Here is a 19,264-nt window from a genome sequence, read left to right as displayed (position 1 = left end):
TGCCCACCAATTCAGTTGCATCTGTGCACATGGGTGAGACTTGGGATAAAAGGGGGAGGATAATAATAATGCTTGAGTAAGCGGGAATGCAAGAGGTCCCTTCTATTCTATAGAGTAGTATACTGTGTGGGGCCAACAACCTAAAATTGCCAAATATTAAATGTTCTTGCTACCTTGTAGAAGTGTATATAGTTGTGCAGACTGAGACTATTAACCACGAGTAGATAAGTGTGCTGCCTGACATCCTATTAGCAATGTACAGAGTCATATAGAAATGTATATACTTATATAGTCTAATAAACCTGTATATATTTGTACATACTGCCAGCCTTGTTCACAGTCCCATTTGTTTCCAGGGGTGAAGGGAGGGAAATCTCACCTAACACCTTCTTCCCCAGCTGGAGGCACCAGGTGCCAAGAATGTGAGGACCGATGGAGTCTGCCCTAGTGGGGGCTCCTGCCAGGTCGGTCCCAGACCCAGGAATGCCCCCCCCCCCCCCGTGAGGTAAGCGGTCAAGAGGGCGTTACATGTTCATTAATGCAAGGTGGTTCTTCCACTTGTCCTCTATTACTTCTTTTACAGATTTTACATCTTTGCTTCTGCTGCTTGCCATGAGCGATTTTTGTTGCATTGACTTCAAAATAACAGAGCTCCCATCCCATTCTTCCCTTCTTTTTCCCTGACTGAAATGTTTTCCAATTCCAGATCCCCCAAAACTTCCTCAGGTTGGGTGAAAACAAGAATCTAAAATTCCCCTGATTAACAGGTATGTCAGTTCTCATCCAGCAGCAGTTTATCTTTCAATATCACATTTTCTCTCCTAAATTTTGGTAAAACTGATCTTCCCCAAGCTAAGTAAACTTTCACACTTCACTCAGTAGAGCGGGCGGATTGAGAAAGAAGAATAGTGCATGTCTCCGGCTTTGTAACAAAATTAACCTTTGCTGCAAGCAAAGAGAGAAAATCATGGCCTACGTGATTTAAGATTTTGGAGCTGTTTTATGGAAATCTGTCTCATGCATATTGATTGTGTGAAAAGCAGGACTGTTTGGGGAGGGGGGGAGAGAGAGAGAGAGAGGTGTTGGGGCCAGTTTTATATGCACAGACATACGAACAGCACCGTACACATCAGCGAGAGAACATTGTAGAAATCTCATCTTTGTATACCTTTCCTCATTCCAAATGACATCAAATGTTTACTGATGTGTACGGTGCTGTTCGTACATCTGACTGTGTATGTAAAACTGACCCCAAAACCCTAGGCCAGCACCAAAACCTCACCTGGAGTTACTAGTTGACCCTCCTACAGCGACTAATATGTATGCCACCCCACATGTGCTTTCTCTTTCTCTCTCTGAAATGGGATTTTATTGCATGATGCAAAAAATAACACGTTGCCCCGGTTACTGATCTGCTTAATATTGTGTTTCTTTTTCTCTGCAGTTTTTCTCCTGCTCCATTGGGTCTTCAGCTCTCTCTGAACCAGGATTGGGATCCTGCCCCATGAGCTGCGGGAAAGGTAGGCAATGGTCAAAAATCCCTTTCATCTGGGTAAATAGCTTTTATGCCCCACAGTGAATCATGCGTCAACTGTGCTGCTAATACAATCATCAAAATCACATTCATGTGCATATTTAATGCCCTTCAATATACAGACCCTGGAGAACAGCATGAGAAAAAAAGAAACACGGCCAAGAAGACTAGAAAATGTGCAGAGGCGATTTTATCAAAATAGAAAAAAAAAAAAAAGGGTACCCGGTCAGGCAGGACCAGTGGCGACCTTCTCCAGCAGTGGGAGAAAAAAGGATTTGCTGTAGTTCAAAAAGGTTCCAGGTCAGTGACCCGATATGACCTGGCAGAAAACTAGCACTGAAAAAAATGTAATTGAAACATCAGACTGTAATTTTAGATGTTTAAGTTTCTTTTTAAATTTTGTATTGCTTCTTCACCAGGAAATATGTAAAAAGGTTCACTCGATTTGTAAGTACGACTGTGTCAGCATTTGGCTGGTATCATGTGATCTCGCGGTTTTCACTTTGTTTGCTCCGTTTTGGACATTGAATACATTTATTTTACTTTTTTTTTTTTCATTTTTCTATTTTTGAAAGGTTTCATATAAAGTAGAGCCAAGGTTATTTTAAAGTTATAATTTATGGAGGTGGGGACTTGGGAGCCACGCATGACGTTCCGTATTCCTCCAATCACAGCCAGGCACTATAGCAACAGCCAGGCGGGGCGGCAAGCAAAGTGTAGCCAATCAAAAGGAAGAATGCATTGAGCCTATCAGGAGCCGGGAATGGCAACCAATGGGGACTCGTCTTACGCGTGCAAACCCGGAAGTGTCTTATAACGGGAACTGTGGCGTGTGTGGGAGTCGGGAGCTGTACGGTGTGTACGAGAGGAGACGTTATACTGGGGGACGGTGTGAGATTGGGGGGTTTGTGAAGAGGGGATGTCGAGGGGATCGGTGTGAGATTGCCGGAAGGGGTCTTGTTGTGGGGAGGGGGTGTCTGTGCGATTGTGGGACAGGAGGGCACCCGCCGAGAGATCTGAGTGAAACTGGAGGTAGAAGGGGGGCCCTTATTAGGGGGGGAGGGCAGTAGCAGCAAGAGAGGAAACCTTGCCCTTCTCGGGGTGCTGTGTAAGAGCGGGAGGGCTGCCTTATTTCTCCTAGGAGGGCTGCTGAGTCTCTGGCCGGAGGACATGGTGGGAGGCAGCCAGCTGGAGAATGCCAATCCCCTGATCTACCAGCGTTCCGGGGACCGGCAGGTGACGGCTCAGGATGAAGACGAGGACTTCCCAGATAAGATAGACGACAGGGAAGTATTCGATATCCTTTTTCCTGTGTTGCTCCGATGGAGGCTGGATGTGAGAAGTGGGAGGTATTTCTCAAGAGGCTGGGAAATGTCCTGTTGCGTTTACTGTGTATGTTCGGCTTGATTTCTGTTCGGATGTTAGTTTAATCTGCTGCAATGTGAAACTCACCGGTCCTCCAGTGTTGCCAACGTGTCAGGCTTTCAGGATATCCACAGTAAATAGGTGCAACACTGCAGGGCCGGAGTTGCCTACCCATGTTCCGGATCCTGCTTTTCACAGGGGGTGGTAGCCAAAGCCAGTGTGGGTTTACACTGAAATATAAGGAAAGCTCTGAGTCTCCCCAGTCCGGTCAGTCATGGGAGATGGTCTGAACTATGTATCAGTGCTTTTTGAGAATTGTAGTTCTGATAGCATGCACTCCAATGGAACACACAAAAAGAAAGAAATTGCTGCACCTGGTGACCTACCTGGGGCCCTCCTTTCTAGTTTACATAATCCATCATAATGTTCTGTATTTTATACAAATATATGTTAGAAAATGGAACTTTGGCATTAGCCAGGAAGCTCCTTGTTCTAGTAATCTTCTTGTAAGGGAACACTTATCCTTAGCTACTACTACTTAACACGTCTGTGTGTTCTGAAATTCAGTGTACATTATCTTTACACACATGGTTAAAATATGTACTCTGAAATCAGTAAACCAATGGCATACATATGTATGTAATATGTGTAAAAAAAAGTGCACTAATAAAAAAAAAAATGTACACAGGGTTTATAAAACCTGGTTTATCTTCCCCCTTCCTCCCAGAAAGATGAAATTTCACCTGGGGTCTGGTAAGCCCAGAATGACAGAAAGTAGCACAGGAACAATGTCCAGCATTGTGAATTGTGATTAGCTTGCATTATATTGTAAAACATTGGTAGGAAGCATTTTATCTTACCTGTCTGGGCTTCTTCAAAAAATGATTTATGAATATAATAAATCATGCTTTATGTGCAAAAACCCATGATTTGTGCACAGTAGAGAATCATAAAGTTTAAAAAAAAAAGGCACTTTTTTTTTGAGTAATACAGATGGCACTATTGTATGTGCGACTGTCTCTTGTTACATAAGCCTTTTGGGGAAGGCACTTATAGTAGCGTAGTTATCACCATTTTGAGGTGTGTGCCTCAGAGGGTCCCTGCCTTGGGTATCCCAATGCTTAGTCTAATTTATTTTTTGGCTTGAAAATGTAACTCCTTGGGCAGAGAAGAAGTAAAGTTAACTCGCATTTCTAGGACTAGTGTTAATCTATGGTGCTATGCCATGTAATCATGGACCTGGGGTTCCATGGTGTGGTGGTCTGCCCTTGAGCCAGGAGACCCGAGTCCAGGAACTGTGATCATGCTTGAACAACACCATGGACTAACACTAGCCCCAAAAATGTGAGTTAATTTAACTCCTGATTTGAGGTGGAATAAAGTTTTCAGCATTAAAAAAAAAACTTGTTACACCTTCAGGGCTTTAACGCAGTTTCCTGTACTGGTGAGTAATAGTGAATGCCTTTTATTAAACTAGATTTGCATGAAAATGTGTTAATGTGTATGCACATATTTATGTGCACATTGTTTGTGTGCAAAACTTCTGTTAAATTGGGAGTAAAGTTTGCAGACAAAAATGTGTGCAGGCAAAATGTGTGCACAGCATAGCGCATCTTATTACATGGGCCTGTGGGAATGGCTTGGGAAGAATGGCAATGTAGGAGAGAGGGTGGGTAGGTAAAGGACTGGTAGCTTGCAGAGATATGGGGGGCAGGATAGGAAGTGTGGAAGAGCAACAGCCTGCAGGAGGAGATAGCTGGAGGACTGGTAGGCAGAATATATAGAAAAACAGTGGCCAGGAAGGGTTGTGGAGACCAGAGGCCTACATAGTGTGGGATAGAGAGATTGAAAGACCAGAGACCTATGGGGGATGATGGTGAAGGAGAATCGTCCCACAGAGGGGTTTGGACTACTGAAATGGGCCAGTATATTTTCGGGGTCCCACAGACACATCAGTGTTTTGCCTTGGAAATCCTAAAAATACATGCAGCAGGGAACAGGAGATATTTGTGGAAGTAGCCAAAGAAAATCCTCTTGCCACTAAACACTTATCTTCATTTAATAAAAATATAAATTAAATCCTATCATACATTTGATTGTGGAATTCCAGAGGCTGATGATGTTGTTTTTATTTATGTTCTGCCTTTCACACTTCAGAGAGGATTACATTCAGGGACTGTAATTATTTCCCTATCCTAAGAGGGCTTACACTCTAAGTTTGTACCTCAGGCAAGCCAGGGTGAAGTGGCTTGCGCAAGGTCATAGGGAGTAACATATAAGCAGAAAAAGACTAAAATGGTCCATCTAGTCTGCCCAGCAAGCTTCCCAAGGCAATAACTGCCGGTCCATTCAGGTTACCCCCAAGCTTTTTTATTTATTCCCATCCTCTAGCCTTTAGGGATCCACAGTGTTTATCCCATGCCCCTTTGAAATCCTTCACAGTTTTAGTCTTTACTACTTCCTCCGGAAGGGCATTCCAGGCATCCACCACCCTCTCAGTGAAGAAATATTTCCTGATGTTGGTTTTGAGTCTTTCTCCCTGGAGTTTCAAATTGTGACCCCCTAGTTCTACTAAATTGTTTCTAATGGAAAAGGTTTGTTGACGAGTGTCGGCAAGATATCACATAATGACCTCTTACCAAGCCTTAAGACAGTGTTTCTCAACATCTGGGCGCACATAGCCAGTCAGATTTTCAGGATATCCAGAATAAATATGCATGAGATGGATTTGCCTGCACTGCTTTAGTTGTATGCAAATCTATCTCATGCATATTCATTGTGGATATCCAGAAAACCTGACTAGTAAAGTATGCCTCGAAGACTGGCTTGAGAACCACTACCTTAAGAGACTTGATTTGCAGCACCTTTTAATGTATCTTGCTCTCAGTCTTGTTCACCCGTGTTATTTCTCTTCAATGCTTGATTTTCCTTTACGTTATACATCTCATTCGTTCAATCAATGACCCGGAGCATCCTCTTAGTTTGGAAGAATTAAATGTTGTTGAACAAGTTAGAGTGAAAGTAAGTTTTGGGGTTTTTTTTAACCTTCATTGTTTTTTACTAAGTCATTTACTTAACAGATGTGCTTACATTTGTCTTGCTGTATTTAAAAGTGCGCTATGAACTGAAACAGTGATTCTCAACCTAGGGTCCGTGAGACCATCACAGGGGTCTGCCAGAAGGGAGGCAAGAAAGTTTAGCTGGGGAGAAAAAGAGCGGGCTGCTGCCACAGGCCAGGAGATTGAGAGGGGGCCTACTTCTGCCCTGAATACTTCATCCTACATTGCTATAGAGAGGAGGAGGAGTGACAGAGGGAGAACATTCATACTCATTAGGTGCCTCAATCCATACTGCTGCATGTCCAGCGGAGGTGGGGAAGAGGCCATAAATCCCTACCTCTGCTCTTTGTGAAGATGTGGAGAAGAGGGGCTGGGGGCTGATTGTGGCTCTCAGAAACTTCAGTGTTGTACACGGAGGGAAAGCAGGGTGATCACTGCAGTGAGAAGCATTTCCCGCTACTGCCATGTGCTCTGCCACTGGCCTGACAGAAAGAGAGAGAGAGAGGAGAGCTGCACCAGAAAGGTGAGTAGAATAACTCAGAGGAAGAAGGGAAGAGATAGGACAGTATGAGGGGAAAGACATACGGGAGAAGAATGAGACTTCTAAGAAAACTAAACAGTCATGGGATAGGAGGTGATGGCCTTGTGTGGATTACAAATTGGTTAAAAGACAGGAAACAGAGTAGGATTAAATGATCAATTTTCTCAGTGGAAAAGGGTAAACAGTGGAGTGCCTCAGGGATCTGTACTTGGACTGGGGCTTTTTAATATATTTATAAATGATCTGGAAAGGGCTACAACGAGGGAGGTGATACAAAATTAAACGAAGTAGATAAATCTCACGCAGATTGATAAATTGCAGGAAGACCTTGTGAGACTGGAAAATTGGGCATCCAAATGGCAGATGAAATTTAAGGTGGATAAGTGCAAGGTGATGCATATAAGGAAAAATAAACCTTGCTGTAGTTACACGATGTTCTATCTTAGGAGCTACCACCCAGGAAAGAGATCTAGGCGTTATAGTGGATAAAAACCCCAAAATCAAAAGACTGGTATTGTATGTGATAAAGATATCAAACAAATTATGAAAAAAATCACATATAATAACTGTGAATTATTGAATAAGGTAAACCCTCATAAATGAGCTATTGTACACTTACGCTGTAACAGCGTTTTGACTTTTGTGCACTCAGGGCAATTGTGCATGCTCACTGAAATTAATCATGGGGTAACCCTTTTCATTTCATGTAAGACGTGCCACTGTTCTTGAACAGAGAAAACTTTTTTTAATTTTTGGGAACAATTTTTTGGAACTTTAACATCAACTCCAACTGACTCAATAGTAAAGAGACATCAATAGTAAAGAGACATCAATGAAAAGAGAACTTACCTTTTCAAAGGAAAAATGACTAGAGCTAAAGAGCTCGTCAGCTCTGCGCTGCCAAATGCCCGACACCGCTGGTGTTTCGGAGACTTCGTCAGGGGCTTTCATCAATGTCTAGAGTTGGAGAGCGATTTGTCCGTTGTGCGGCATTTCAATAGCTCATTTATGAGGGTTTACCTTATTCAGTAATTTCACGGTTATTATATGTGATTTTTTCATAATTTGTTATAGTGGATAATACATTGAAATCATCAGCTCAGTGTCCTGAGGTGATCAAAAAACAAACAGATTGTTAGGAATTATTAAAGAGGGAATGGCAGACGATGGATGTCATAATGCCTTTGTATGGTGAGACCGCATCTTGAATACTATGTACAATTCTAATCACCGCATCTCAAAAAAGATATAGTTACACTGGAGAACGTGCAGAGAAGGGCAACCAAAATGATAAGTGGCATGGAATGACTGCCCTATGAGGAAAGGCTAAAGAAGTTAGGGCTGTTCAGCTTGGAGAAGAGATGACTGAAGGGGGATATGATTGAAGTCTAGGAAATCATGAAAGGACTTGAACAAGTTAATGTAAATTGGTTATTTACTCCCTCGGATAATAGAAGGAATAGGGGGCACGCCATGAAGTTAGCAAGTAGCTCATTTTAAAACAAATCAAAGAAAATTATTTTTCACTCAGCGCATAGTTCAGCTCTGGAATTCATTGCCAGAGGATGTGGTTACAGCAGTTAGTATAGCTGGGTTTTAAAAAGGTTTGGATAAGTTCCTAGAGGAAAAATCTATAAACTGCTATTAATAATTAAGCAATAGTAACTTGAGATTTATGTAATGTTTGGGTAATTGCCAGGTTCTTATGGCCTGGATTGGCCACTGTTGGAGACAGGATGCTGGGCTTGATGGACCCTTGGTCTGACCCAGTATGGCATCGTCTTATGTACGAATGAAGAAGAGGGAGGCAGGAACCCACGATTGACCTGGTTAAGGGGAGTGAGTGTGGATGGCAGCATATGGGAGGACATCAGGGATTGGGGGAGAGAAGGAGAGGACCCCAGAATCATGCTGGACCAGAGAGAGAGGGATAGTCCAGGAGGGAAGAAGGGAGAGGATGACTGCCAGAGATCAAGTAGAAGGGAGAAAGAGACAATAGTCAGGTATTTATTTATTTATCGCGTTTTATATACCATCGTTCGGTTTTGCCGTATGGCTGTAACATTAAACATTAAAAGTTATTTAGGGGGACACAACCAGACATGGAGATTTCGTAAGCTGCCTTACTCTTGAAAAGCAGGATATTGTTTTGCTTTTTCTAAAATCTAAATTACTTACGGGCTGATACAGTAAAAATCGCGCGCACAGGACACTCTCCTGTGCGCGTGATACAGTAAAGTAATTTATTTAAATTAGGTCCAGCGGTAGAAACGGGCAAAAGGAGGCGCTAGGGACACTAGCGCGTCCCTAGCGCCTCCTTTTGGATAGGAGCGGCGGCTGTCAGTGGGTTTGACAGCCAACGCTCAATTTTGCCGGCGTTGGTTCTCGAGCCCGCTGACAGCCATGGGTTCAGAAACCGGACGTCGGCAAAATTGAGCGTCCAGTTTTCAAGCCGCGGGCCCATTTTAAATATATATATATTTTTTTAACTTTTGGGGCCTCCGACTTAATATTGCCATGATATTAAGTTGGAGGGTGCACAGAAAAGCAGTTTTTACTGCTTTTCTGTGCATTTCCCTGGCGCCGGCAGAAATTAACACCTACCTTTGGGTAGGCGCTAATTTCTTAAAGTAAAATGTGCGGCTTGGTTGCACATTTAACTTACTCAATTGTGCGGGAGTACCTAATAGCGCCCGCAACATGCATTTGCATGTTGCGGGCGCTATTAGGTTCGGGGGGGGGTTGAACGCGCATTTTCGACACGCTATTACCCCTTACTGAATAAGGGTAAAGCTAGCGCATCAAACGCGCGTCCAGTTGCGGGTTAACAGTGCACACTGTATTGTATCAGCCTGAAAGTGATTCATTTTCTTCATGGGTTTGTAAGAAACATAAAAGCAAATAAAATACAAAAGAAAAGCAGGTTAAAAGGGGGTCAATTTTCAGAGATTTTCAAAAATTTTATCTGGGTAAACATTTGTTACCCTTGGCCCTTTTGAAAATTGCCACGCCCTACCACTGAGGGTAAAAGTACCTGTGCAGTGAAGAGCATGCAGATGTTCACCTGCGGGTAAGAAAGGAGGAAAGCACACGCAGGAATTTAATCTTGAAATCCTTGTGCTTACTGTCACGCATGTACAAAAGTACAGATTTCAAAAAGGAAACTCCACAGGCAGTTTCCCTTTGAAAATTAGATTGCGGGTCTGCAGGTACTGGTGCTGATTTTCTGCCAGGTTGCACCAAGTTGTCAATCTGGAACTTTTTTTTTTAACTTGCTTCCTTTTCCCAGTGCAGCTGGAGTGGCAAATGGAGGTTACTGCTGGCCCCAGCCTACAATTACGAGGGCAGTTTTTCAATAGATTTGGAAATTCACTCCCTATGCATTCAGTTTGGATCAGTAAGCAACAAATATGAAGTTTTATTAGTTGTGAATGATTCTGGAGTGCATAGCATTATTTCTTTTGTTATGTAGGGTTATAAGAACATAAGAAATTGCTGTATTGGGTCAGACCAAGGGTCCATCAAGACCAGCATCCTGTTTCCAACAGAGGCCAAACCAGGCCACAAGAACCTGGCAATTACCCAAACACTAAGAAGATCCCATGCTACTGATGCAATTAATAGCAGTGGCTATTCCCTAAGTCAACTTGATTAATAGCAGTTAATGGACTTCTCCTCTAAGATCTTATCCAAACCTTTTTTTAAACCCAGCTACACTAACTTCACTAACCACATCCTCTGGCAACAAATTCCAGAGCTTAATTGTGCATTGAGTGAAAAGAATTTTCTCTGGTTAGTTTTAAATGTGCTACTTGTTAACTTCATGGAATGCCCCTTAGTCCTTCTATTATCTGAAAGATTAAAGAACTGATTCTTATCTACCCATTCTAGACCTCTCATGATCTTAAAGACCTCTATCATATCCCCCCCCAGCCGTCTCTTCTCCAAGCTGAACAGCCCTAACCTCTTCAGCCTTTCCTCATAGGGGAGCTGTTCCATCCCCTTTATCATTTTGGTTGCCCTTCTCTGTTCCTTCTCCAGTGCAACTCTATCTTTTTTGAGATGCAGCAACCAGAATTGTACACAGTATTCAAGGTGCAGTCTCACCATGGAGCGATACAGAGGCATTATAACATTTTCCGTTCTATTAACCATTCCCTTCCTGATAATTCCTAACATTGTTTGCTTTTTTGACTGCTGCAGCACACAGAGCTGACGATTTCAATGTATTATCCACTATGATGCCTAGATCTTTTGCCTGGGTGGTTATACTGGATACAATGTATTGCCTTCACTTAGGTTACAATAGTTACATAAAAGGTTGTGACATTCACTTATTGCAAAATGATTGACGTCAGAATATGACCAATACATTTCAGTGCTCCGCACTTATTGTTTTTCTGATTCGGTATGAATAAAACAAAGTGTTTTACATACACGTTTCACCAGGTGAATGATGACCAAAGCACTGTGGCAGTGGAGTTCACGCCCACAATTCCTCACTGCAGCATGGCAACGCTCATTGGCCTCTCCATAAAAGTAAAGCTGCTGCGATCACTGCCGGAAAGATTTAAGGTGAGCATGTTGTAAGTGGCAGCATTCTCTTCCATCCTGCATATAGCTGCTGCTTGGAGCACAGGTCCAGGAGACGGGAAGCTCTTTGGGGTCATAGGCTAAACTCTGGGTTTTTTTGGATAACCCTTGGATGAGGCCCATGAGCCTTTTCACCACAGCACTGTGCTTGACAAATATGAATTTAGTGCTGTGTAAAATAAATAAAAAAATCAGCTAGTAGTGTAACCATTAATCTGTTACTGTTTCCTCTAGATAGCTGGTTTTTAACTGAAGTAGTAATTTTCACAATTTTTGTGACTTTTTTTTTCTTGCTCAAGGTTCATTTTTTGGTTTTGGTTTCAGGTGGATGTTCATATAACACCGGGTACACACGCATCTGAACATGCAGGTGAGCAGATCAAGGATACCCACAACCACAAAACAGCAGGACAAGTACTGAGCCTGTTTGACTGTGAAGCCTGCAGTTTCCCTGTAGTGAAACAGCAATGTTTGCTGAGGCAGAGGGATCAGATGATGTGTGCAGCAAGAGTTTATAGTAGAACTTAATATTTGTAATGCATTACAGTGAGGTGAAAATATTGGTAGAGTATATAATTTGATGTTCAGAGTTAATTGGTTATTGGAGGAAGACATAGTTAAAACATTATGCTCTGAATGTACTGGACTTATTAACATGGCAGCAGCAAGGGTTTTCTTTTCCACTGCTTTCTGTCCATCCATAAAGTATTCTAAGTCTCGCATCTCTGCAGTGCTTAGAATCAACACTGCTTCGTGCAGCAGGTCTGCAGTGGATGCTGTGAAGTGATGCACAGCCGGTCTGGCACTTGTGCTGCTGGACGCTGAGATGGTTGCCTGGATATCTTACTTAAGCCACTTGCCTCTGCCCCAAGTCACCTTCCAGTTCTCAGTGCATCACAATTCTGTAATTTGCGCACTTAAACCATGTACGAAACTGTTCATCCCTTGAAAAATGGTGAAAGACAGCTGAGTCCATCCCACTCCAGCTCAGAGTTTTCTGAACCTGCTTCTTATGCTGCTAGGAGATCAAGTATTTTACCACTAGGCCGTTCTCAGGGTATGTGGCTCCACTCAAGTCATTTCTGCACAGAATGCTGCAGTAGGGGAGTTAGTTTGACTGGGCCGCCTGTAGTACTCTGTCATGAGTAGTCAACTGAGTTTTGTTTCAGTGGGTGGAGAGGGATTGACCACCTCTGTGATCCGGTCCTTTCCCCTTTCCACCTCACCTCAGGGATGCTTAGCTGACAGAAGGATGAATGGGACCTCTCCAAGACTAAATCTCCATTAGTGCCATTCTTAGCTGTAGATGTACCAAAAGTGGACCTGAAAGCCATGCTCTCCTTTTCCTCCAACCTGTTACCTGAGTGAATAAAAGCAGAGACTAGAACAGCAGCACAAGGCTCATAAAGCCTGTTTTCTCTGCTCATTGCAATACTACAGACCCTCGCTTTCCTGCACCTAAGGATTCTCTGTGCATTACCTCCGTAGTGCTCCTGAACCCTGCTCCGCCGACCTCTGATTAGTGGTTATATTTGATTTCTTGTGACAAAGAAGACTACAAGTCCCAGAATGCCATGGGATAGGAGATGATGGGCAGGAGTTTATAAGATAGTTAAACAGCTGTCCTATTCGTTATTAGTTTGTTACAAAGTTTACTTTCCCAACAGTTCTTGTCCTGTCTCGCTGGCCATTCTACTTTGGCAACTGGTTTGACTAGATTATTTCTGATTCATCTTCATGTTATAGAAATGCCTCTCCCTTATTTTTACTTTCTCTGGCAGTAAATAAACAGCTGGCAGACAAGGAACGAGTTGCAGCTGCTCTGGAGAACTCTCACCTACTGGAAGTCGTCAACCAATGTTTGTCTACGCGATCCTAATGGAGTGGGCATTTGATGGATGGAGGGTATCCAGATCTTTCTATAATCTTTTTTGTTTCCTGGATGAAGTTTTGTTTTGCACTGGAAGTGCTTGTTGCTAATATTATTTAGATGCATTTATGCATTTTTTTAAAATTAAGACTAGGGTGCATTGACTGTTAACATTGCAACATTTGTAGAAGAGACAGTGCAAAACTGACAGCATATAACTAGCTCTGCATCTGAAATAAAATCACTGCAGTTGAAGAATTTTGTCTGAATATGACTTCACTGATCAATGCATTTCAATATTTGTACTTGTGTATATCTTTATACAATTAAAAAAAATGTTTCTTGGCATTTTTCAATAACTTTTCACAATAAATGACACATCAAGCCTCTTCAGCTACTTTTATCCTATTTAAGCCCGATTGTTTGTTTGGCTGCGTGTGTAAAATTGGGGGGGTTACACGTGTGGCCGGGCCCTGCGTGTGCTGCGTGCGTTTTCGAAAGTGCCCAGCCATGCGCGTAACTCCCCATACGCACAGAAGTACCAGGCCTCGGGACAGTGCCATTAGACGCTGTCCTGGGGAAGCTGGTGCACAGAGTTAAATGCTCCTCTGGAGCAGAAGTAAAGTACTGAAATAGAAAAATTGGGGAAAGCTAGCATAGGTTTAGGGGTCGGGGAGGAGAGCGGAAGGATAGGGTTAGGGAAGTTCCCTCCCAGTCTACTCCTTGATTGGAGATGATGGCAAATAAGCACTGATTTGGCTATTCAGTCTGCCTGGCAGTTCCCTTCTATACTGCTGTGGCTAAGGATATTGCTCAGCTGTCAGTTGTACAAGCTTGACCGCCTGCAGGATATTGCTTCTTCTCCAAGTTAGTCGGGTTTACTGTCTCTTTTTTTCCTCTGTGGTTTTCCACCATTCTCTCTCTCTAGACTCAAGTCTCCTGCGCTGCGGTGCACGATGCTGGCCCTGTTTAAGTTATTTATGGCAAGATAAATTTATTCATGGTAATGTTGCCAGTCGTTTTCATTCTTGCTTAGTGCCATCTTGTGGCACTAAAAGGAAATACACATTTACTGCTACGGTACCTGAAATTCCCACTACAGAATAGGACAGAACCCTAATAGACATCTTACACCTCCAGTTCTGCAAACACACCCTACATCCACAGAAACACCCCCAGCAAAAGATGCAGAGCATCCCCTTACTACTCACCATACAAAAAAAAGAATTTTCAAATTCTGGTGACATCTCAACAGTGACAGAAATACTCCCTCCACTATCAGGCACTCTGTAAAATAACTCAAAACCCTGAAAAACACAACACCGTGAGCAAACCTGCTGTACCAAGCCAGCATTAACACCCAGAGCTCAAACAGCTGCAACAATGCAAACACTGCAGCGGGCCCTCTTCAGAACACCAATACATCTCCTGTTGGTAAGTGCAGACTGGAAAGAGCTGGACCGCTACAGATCCCTCTGCAAAAGCTACATGCTAGCAGAATGCTTCCCCTCAGTCACATACGTAAAAGACAGACCTCATTAAATACAAAATAAGGTGACCACAGACTAGAAACAGAAATACGCAGACAAAAAAAAATATGGAGAAAAAAAATGAAGCCAGATTCTGCATGCAATGCAACACCGGAGAAATAGAAACGTAAATGTGTCTGCATCTGTGCTGTGTAAAATCCAAAGATTTCAGAGATGCACATTCCCCAAAGCTAACCATTAAAGGCTTCCCACAAAAAAATGAGGAGGAAAAGGTCTGTATAATCCTGGGGAAACAGGAGAAACGCAACATTTGCTGCTATATCTGCCATCTTGCTACTAGGCCAGAAACAGCCTGACCAGGAACGATAAAGTCAGCACCAAAGCCTGGGAATTATCCTTACTGTAGTTCATAATTTGATTTTACTGTAATTGCTATTTTGTAAATCCCTTCCATTTTTTTAATTTTAATCACTTTGTAGGCAGGATTTATGTCTGTAAATATGCTTTTGAAAAATGCTATTTTTAGGTGTGTATTTTCTTGAAGAAAATGATCACGGATTACTGGCTTGTGTTTAATTTTTTTGTAACCTGGAAGTTTCCTCCTGCTCCTTTTCGCCTTCCACCTCAATTGGAACCAGGACCGAAATCTGGAAGCACGACCGCCCGTTTCCCACCTCCCCACCCTTCTTATTTCCCTTTCTCCCTCACTTCAGCCCGGTCGCTGCGGTGAGAGTCCCAGGCCAGGGGTCCCGCGCCAGGGCTCCTTCTGGAAGCCTGCAGTCATAGACCACTTGGGGTCGCCATTGCCCAGTGATCATGGCTCCCTCCCTACGCCCATCCCAAGAGCTGAGAACGATATTCCGGCTTTTCAAAGATTTACTTACAAATCCCAGTAGATTCTACGATGGAAACTATTTCACTTCTCGCTTCTACTTATTGTACAAATGCATATTTTATTGATTTAGTTCAGAATGCATGTTCTGCACAAGGCCATAGAGAATATGATCTGAAATAATATTTTCAATAGCAGAGCAATACTCGCTAATGACTGTTTGACTAGAACTAGTGGCATCCCTATGATGCTCGGCACATTAACAGGGTCCAGCCATGTGACCGTCTCTAGACGGAGAATGGCATGCTGTGCATTGTTTGGTGGCAGTGCTAGAAAAACATATCCCAAGCTTCACCTTTCATTGCCATGCTGCTGTAGCTGAGTGTGGAGAAAAAGGAAAAAAAGAATCTTCTATAGCACTGTCCACGCGGCAGTAATTTGGAAGTTTATGTAGCAAGCGCATGTGTGGCACAAGAAACTCTTACCTGGTTCTGTAGGTATGTGGTTATTTAGGCTGAAAGAAACCAGAAGTCTCTGCAGTGCAGCCTTCTAGTTGCCTAGTACTCACTTCGATGACGTAATCAGGGAAAGGTGACAAAACGTACTCTGCATCTTGAGTTAGTGCTGTGGCGCTGGAATAACATTCCTTCCTGACCCCAAAATTGGCAAGCGGTTTTAAGTTCCCAGGCATGCACTCCTAACGAGAGGCCAACCACATCATCATGCACGCCGAGGTCTCTGGCATCTAAAAGCTTTGCCAGAATCCTTTTCCTGTTATGAAGTGTTCCAGCCATGGCTGCCTCTGCTTGAAAAAAATATTCCATTAATTGCACCGATCAGGAGCGAGGCGCGTGGGGAGATCATATCCGTGGATCTCAAGGTAGCAAGACTTGGAACCAAGGCAACGGCTAGAGCCAGAGGAAAGCCGGGCTCTGCAGGGAGAGATGTGACCAGAAGAATAAAGGAGATAATACTTCTGAACGAGCGAGACCTCATCTGGAGTGATGGGGCCAGTTCTGGAAGCCCCCCAAAAAGGGTATAGCGAAGGTAGAGGGAGCTCAGAGAAGAGTTACCAAAACGCTGCAGAGCTTGCACCGTAAATCCTGTATGGTGAGACGTGATGCCCACAATATGTATAACCGAGGGTGGGGATATAATAGAGATATTTAAATACTTCTGAGGACTTAGGGCCAGATTTTCTAACCCACGCGCGGGCGTAGATTTGTGCTCGCAACCTGGCGTGCACAAACCTACGCCCGATTTTATAAGATGTTATAAAATCCGGGGTTGGCGCATGCAAGGGGGGGGGGGAGGGGGTGTGCACCTTGCGCGCACTGAGCCCTAGGGGAGGCCCGATGGCTTTCCCTGTTCCCTCCGAGGCCGCTCCGAAATCAGAGCGGCCTCGGAGGGAACTTTCCTTTCGTTCCCCCCCCCCACACACACCTTTATTATTTAAGTTGTGCGTGCTGGCGTGTGATTCCCCGGCCTAGCAGGCCTTCGGTGGCCTCTTGCCATGCCCTGGGACATACGCGTGTCCTGGGGCTTGTGCGCGTCGCCGAGCCTACGCAAAATAGGCTTGGCGTTCGCAGGAGCGGGTTTTCGGGGTTACGTGCGTAATATACCGCGTGTAACCCTTTGAAAATCCGCCCCTTAATGTATATCTTGCAAACATTTTTCCAGTGGAAGTTCTAAAATAAGAGGACATGGTGCTCTCTGACAGGGTAGGTGGAGGAGTCCCACAAGGAACTATCCCTTCACAGAAAGGGTGGGGGTGCAAGGAACAGCCACCCAGAAGAGGTGATGGAGACAGAAACAGTAGCAATATTCTCAAAAGCCTGGGAGAGGCACCGAAGATGTGAGGAAGGGAGGGGAACGCTTGAGAATAAATAGGCATGGGGGTGCGTGTTTGGTTTATTTATTTTTTTCTGTTTCTATGTAATAAAAGAATATTCCTACAGTTGTACCATTCCGGATGCGTTTGTGCTCACTAGTGCTGGCTATTGTGATAACATACTCTTTAGGCTTTCATAAGAAAGGTTTGAAACTTTAAAAGACTTGGACCTGAAAGGTGAAATCCATTGGAAAACAAATCATGGGGAAAGTAACACTATTCTTGTCTATGATGACATTTCAGCAGGGTCCCTGCTCGCTCGGATCCACCGTGCTTCTAGTTGAAAATTGCAGTAACTCAATAGTATCGCCTGTGCCCGTCTGCTTTTGCCAGCCTTCCTGGCATCAGTCGCACCGTGGGCCGTGACTGCCTGCCTGTAGCAGTGGTTCTCTCGCGGCTGGAAGACCTTGGCTCCGTCCCCTGGCGTCAATATCCGGGAACCTGAAATGGCCTCAGTACCCATCGCCTCAGTACCCATCCACCTGTGCCCGTCTGCTTTTGCCAGCGCTTCTGACGTCACTCGCGCCGTGGGCCGCGATTGCCTTCCCGTGAGGACGCTGGCCGGGCATTGCCCCTTTGCGCGCGCAGAGCATCTCTTATGCTTTTTTTTTGCTTGCCTTACTACTGCTCTCGCTGTCTTTATCTCTGCTTTAGGCTGCCCTTTGTCATTTGAATCTGCTTCAATTCCCGATGTTTCTGGCCGCGATCAGTATGGGAAGTTGCATCATCTATTCGAGAATCCCAATGGTAATCGCCCATCTTTTCTCGCTACAGTAAGTCCTGCTTCAGCTAAGATGACTCTAGCAATTTCAGCTCTTTTTGTCGTGAATGTTCAGCGTACAATCCGTTAGAAAGTCCCTCTAGCGTGCGCCTTGCTCAGCTCGTGTTGTTCTCCAGACTGCCTCTGCCTGTCTTGAGGCCCTGGATGTTTGATTCTGACTCTGTTCTGCAAAGCCGAGTCTGGCCCCCCTGTTTTATGTTGCAGAAGTGCTGGGCCGGCCAGGACAGTGCTAGTAGATGCGGTCCTGGGCAAGTGCGGAACCGGCCGATCGCGTCGCTGCGCGTATTTTTCAAAAGTTCCACATCCCCCCCCCCCCCCCCCCCCCGTTGCTCGTGGGAGAGGCCACTCGCGCGCGCGGACATTAAAATCTGGCACGTGTTCTTCGCACAGGAGTCATATATTTTATAACGTGTGCAGCAGTGCGCGCATATTATAAAATCTGCGTGTATCCGAAAATCGCCCCCCCCCCCCCCTCCTTAACGTAACCCTATAGGGATTTTAGTCACAGTTTGCTATGATGGCTGCACCGTATGTATATTGCCTTTTATCTTTTAATTATCTGTGCTTTTGTTTTTATTCTGAATGTTGCCTTGTAAGCCGCCTTGTAATGGTCCTTCTGTGAAAAAGTGGCATACGAGTTTTAATAACTTCAAATTCAGCTCATGGTGGCCAGCAGAGGGAGCCATTGATTGCTTTTTGCTCAGTCTCATTCAGGCAGAAAGACGGAGGTGTAGCAAGCAGCAGTGAGGACCTTTTTCACGCCCTTGTCCTGATGTAGATGTTTTAAGCAATAGTAGTAGATTTATTTCTCAAAATATAAACTTGCTTATTTTTCTAGCTCTGCTCCTTTTCTTTCTTGGGCTTCCTTTTCTTTTTGGAGTGAAAGATATGCCCCTCTTACATTAACTCTACCCTATAGATTTTTTTTTTTTAATTAAACCTCCTTAGCCTGTGTGCCCTTAAGTTAAAAAAAAAAGCAAAAAAGCAAAGGCAATAAGGAACATGCTCCTCTGGGACGAATCTCCCCTGAGTCTGGTCTGCCGAGTGTGATGTCTCTCCCCTATAGGACTGGCCTCCCCTCTGCTCCTATCATGGAGGCGGAATTTAGTGCAAGGCAGACATAGTAATGTGTGTTCTGTGTCTGCTCTAAGGCTCTTCATATTAACATTCACCCCTTATTACTGTGATGATTTCATGGTGTGTATGTATTGGGAAGGAGGGTGTGTTTCAGATGGTGATCAGCAGTGCAGCACCCTCTGATTTATTACTGTGATTTCCTGGTGTGTGTGTATTGGGAAGGAGGGTGTT

General features: G+C 44.1%; 1 protein-coding gene across 1 annotated transcript; it reads left to right on the top strand.

The window, feature by feature from the left end:
• The first annotated feature begins 2,270 nt into the window (after positions 1-2,270).
• On the top strand, positions 2,271-13,351 carry CIAO2B (cytosolic iron-sulfur assembly component 2B). The gene is made up of 6 exons (XM_029593035.1): positions 2,271-2,389; positions 2,676-2,831; positions 5,841-5,920; positions 10,949-11,074; positions 11,417-11,462; positions 12,874-13,351. Exons 1-6 carry the CDS (start codon positions 2,308-2,310, stop codon positions 12,969-12,971), a joined length of 588 nt encoding a protein of 195 aa, XP_029448895.1. The 5' UTR covers positions 2,271-2,307; the 3' UTR covers positions 12,972-13,351.
• Positions 13,352-19,264: the final 5,913 nt, after the last annotated feature.

The sequence above is a fragment of the Rhinatrema bivittatum genome, chromosome 3 (genome assembly GCF_901001135.1).
Source record: "Rhinatrema bivittatum chromosome 3, aRhiBiv1.1, whole genome shotgun sequence".
Taxonomy (NCBI): domain Eukaryota; kingdom Metazoa; phylum Chordata; class Amphibia; order Gymnophiona; family Rhinatrematidae; genus Rhinatrema; species Rhinatrema bivittatum.
Note: the sequence above shows the minus strand (reverse complement) of the source record. Positions and strands in the feature narration are given on the sequence as shown.